Source organism: Phoenix dactylifera, chromosome 15 (assembly GCF_009389715.1).
Source record: "Phoenix dactylifera cultivar Barhee BC4 chromosome 15, palm_55x_up_171113_PBpolish2nd_filt_p, whole genome shotgun sequence".
In the NCBI taxonomy this organism is placed as follows: domain Eukaryota; kingdom Viridiplantae; phylum Streptophyta; class Magnoliopsida; order Arecales; family Arecaceae; genus Phoenix; species Phoenix dactylifera.
In genome coordinates, this window is record NC_052406.1 from 5,829,624 (window position 1) to 5,831,834 (window position 2,211).

Below are 2,211 nucleotides of genomic sequence, written 5' to 3' on the forward strand. Positions count from 1 at the left end.
GGAACATTTGGAGCCATCATGCAAAACCCTTCCTTCCTAGATGGATCTTCCGCTTCATACTCGTGCAGCGATTCAACGAGTCTCTTCGGCATCTGGTGACTTCAGCATGCTTTGTCTCAACCCGAAGGTATCTCCCTCCTCCAAAACCTTAGATCTGCAACTTGCCCTACATTGTTCTCCCCCATCCTCTCTTCTTTGATTCTTCCTCAGTTACTCCTCTAGATGTTCCTCCCTTCTCCGATTCTTCGAAACCCTAGGTCTTTCTCCTCAAGATGTTACTCTGGAATTACATGTGTAGCGACTCTCCACTGGTTCATTCCAGGCAGTCAGTATGCATCTCAGTTGGCTCTCTATTCTGAACTCGACCGGTGGTCATGAGAGCATCCATTTCATGAAAGTAGGCTTTGTGACGGACCCAGCCCAGATTCAACTTGGATCCAATTCGGACCCAAAATTTTTGGGTCGGATCTGGGTTATACATAGACCCGACCTGACCCAAATTGATCTTCAATTGGGTTGGATCTAAGTCCAAAATTAGAATGCGAATAAGCAATCGAATTAGGTTGGGATCACTCAAGACCCGACCCGACCCGACCCATTTGCACCTTAAAGTCAGTCCATCGCAGTGGCTTGTACGTTAGGAGAACATAGAGATTCGTGCTCCAAATGATCGACCCACTCATTTCGCAAGGCTACGTTACCCATCTCTTCCTCCATGCTAATCCAATGGCCCCATGTTTTATTCGTTTCCGCAAGTGGGCCAGCGAAAGAGACCGCCACCATAAAGAGACGAAGAAGATGTGTGTGGTTTTTCCCAACTCCCCCGTCCCTTTCTTCTATTTCTAACTTTATTTTCTCCTCCTCTCTCTCTCTCTCTCTCTCTCTCTCTCCTATTCATCAGTTTCCTCTCCCAACAAGAAGAAGCTTGATGAGAAAGCCTTCTCTCCTAGTTTGCTCTTGAGATGGGAGGCAAAGAAGGTGCTGTTCCTCCCTCCCCATCTCCGACATCCTCATCTGTGGTCTGTTGCATGTGTGGCGATCACGGCCTGCCGCAAGAGCTCTTTCGATGCAAGATCTGCCTCGTTAGATCTCAACACAAGTAAGAAACAATACGATTCTTCCACTGTAATCGATATTGGTTGATTCAAAGCTTCCTCAATAGCTAGAAATGACAGTAGATCAATCTGATCCAAGTCGGCTTTTACGAATCCTTCTTCGCCACCATCCTGATAATCTCTTCTTTCTTTCTTTTTTTTGTTGGTGAAGAGAGAGGCAAAGATACCCGACTTTTATTAAAAAAAGGAAGTTTACAGAAACTATTTATAAAGAATTTGCAAGAAAAAAAAAAAAAATAATCGTACTAAGATTCGTCTCATAATTCGCCTTTAATAACTATGCGGATTTCCATAACACAAGGTAAGCTGTTGTCTTCTATTAATTGATTCTTCTCCCTTCAGATACTGCAGCGATCTCTACCTAAAAACTGAGACCTATCGAGCATGCAATTGGTGCCTAAGGGACGAAGGAGTAAAGTCTCTCCCTCAGGAATCCTCCACCCAGGATCACAATAACTCAACCTCTTCGTCCTCCGGTAGTAATAATGGAGGGCTGGGACTGAAAGTACACCGGGGTGCCTATGCATTGCACCTCAACAAGCCCATCAAAAAGCAAAGAGCGCCCGAGAGATCACCAACGGTCGAGATCGCAAGATCGGCAGAGCTATCGCCAGGCTTGGGGAGAAGCAAGCATGCCTTTAGGGGTAAGGTTAGAAGATATAAGCTCTTGGAAGAGGTCTCTAGCCAAATGTATCAGAGAGAGTAACGAATTAAAGTTTATCTCATGTACCGGTCTTCACACATACAGAAGAGGACGTAATCTTCATGTCTTGTTATGGTTAAAGGTACGATCAATGCAACAAAGAAGAAAAATTGTATCTCTTTCCTGAGGAACAAACAAAGAGCAAAGATTCATAAGATTGTGATTTTGGTGATATGATGACGTGAAAATGGGGAAAAATTCCAGCCCCACACAAAACTAGCTTAATTACCACGGGCGGACCACCTTGAAAGATTTTTCAGAGGTAGGGCTGCAAGTGGCATAGTTTGGTCCTAATCCAGTCTAAAGATTTAGACACAATGCCGATTGACCGCTTGACCGGCATAGCCGGCCATTTCGATTGATCCTAAGTTCTAGGAAGTGTCATCTGATTAT

At 44.5% G+C, this 2,211-nt stretch overlaps 1 protein-coding gene across 1 annotated transcript; it reads left to right on the top strand.

Annotated features, from left to right (window-relative positions):
- The first annotated feature begins 854 nt into the window (after positions 1-854).
- On the top strand, positions 855-1,973 carry LOC103723726. Its single transcript, XM_008814743.4, has 2 exons — positions 855-1,099; positions 1,458-1,973. Exons 1-2 carry the CDS (start codon positions 963-965, stop codon positions 1,819-1,821), a joined length of 501 nt encoding a protein of 166 aa, XP_008812965.1. The 5' UTR covers positions 855-962; the 3' UTR covers positions 1,822-1,973.
- The last annotated feature ends 238 nt before the right edge of the window (positions 1,974-2,211 follow it).

Excerpts from the sequence above, each read along its gene's own strand:
- LOC103723726 (XM_008814743.4), top strand. The coding sequence starts at position 963 with ATGGGAGGCAAAGAAGGTGCTGTTCCTCCCTCCCCATCTCCGACATCC. Across the intron at positions 1,100-1,457 it reads CTCGTTAGATCTCAACACAA|ATACTGCAGCGATCTCTACC; the intron begins GTAAGAAACAAT and ends TTCTCCCTTCAG.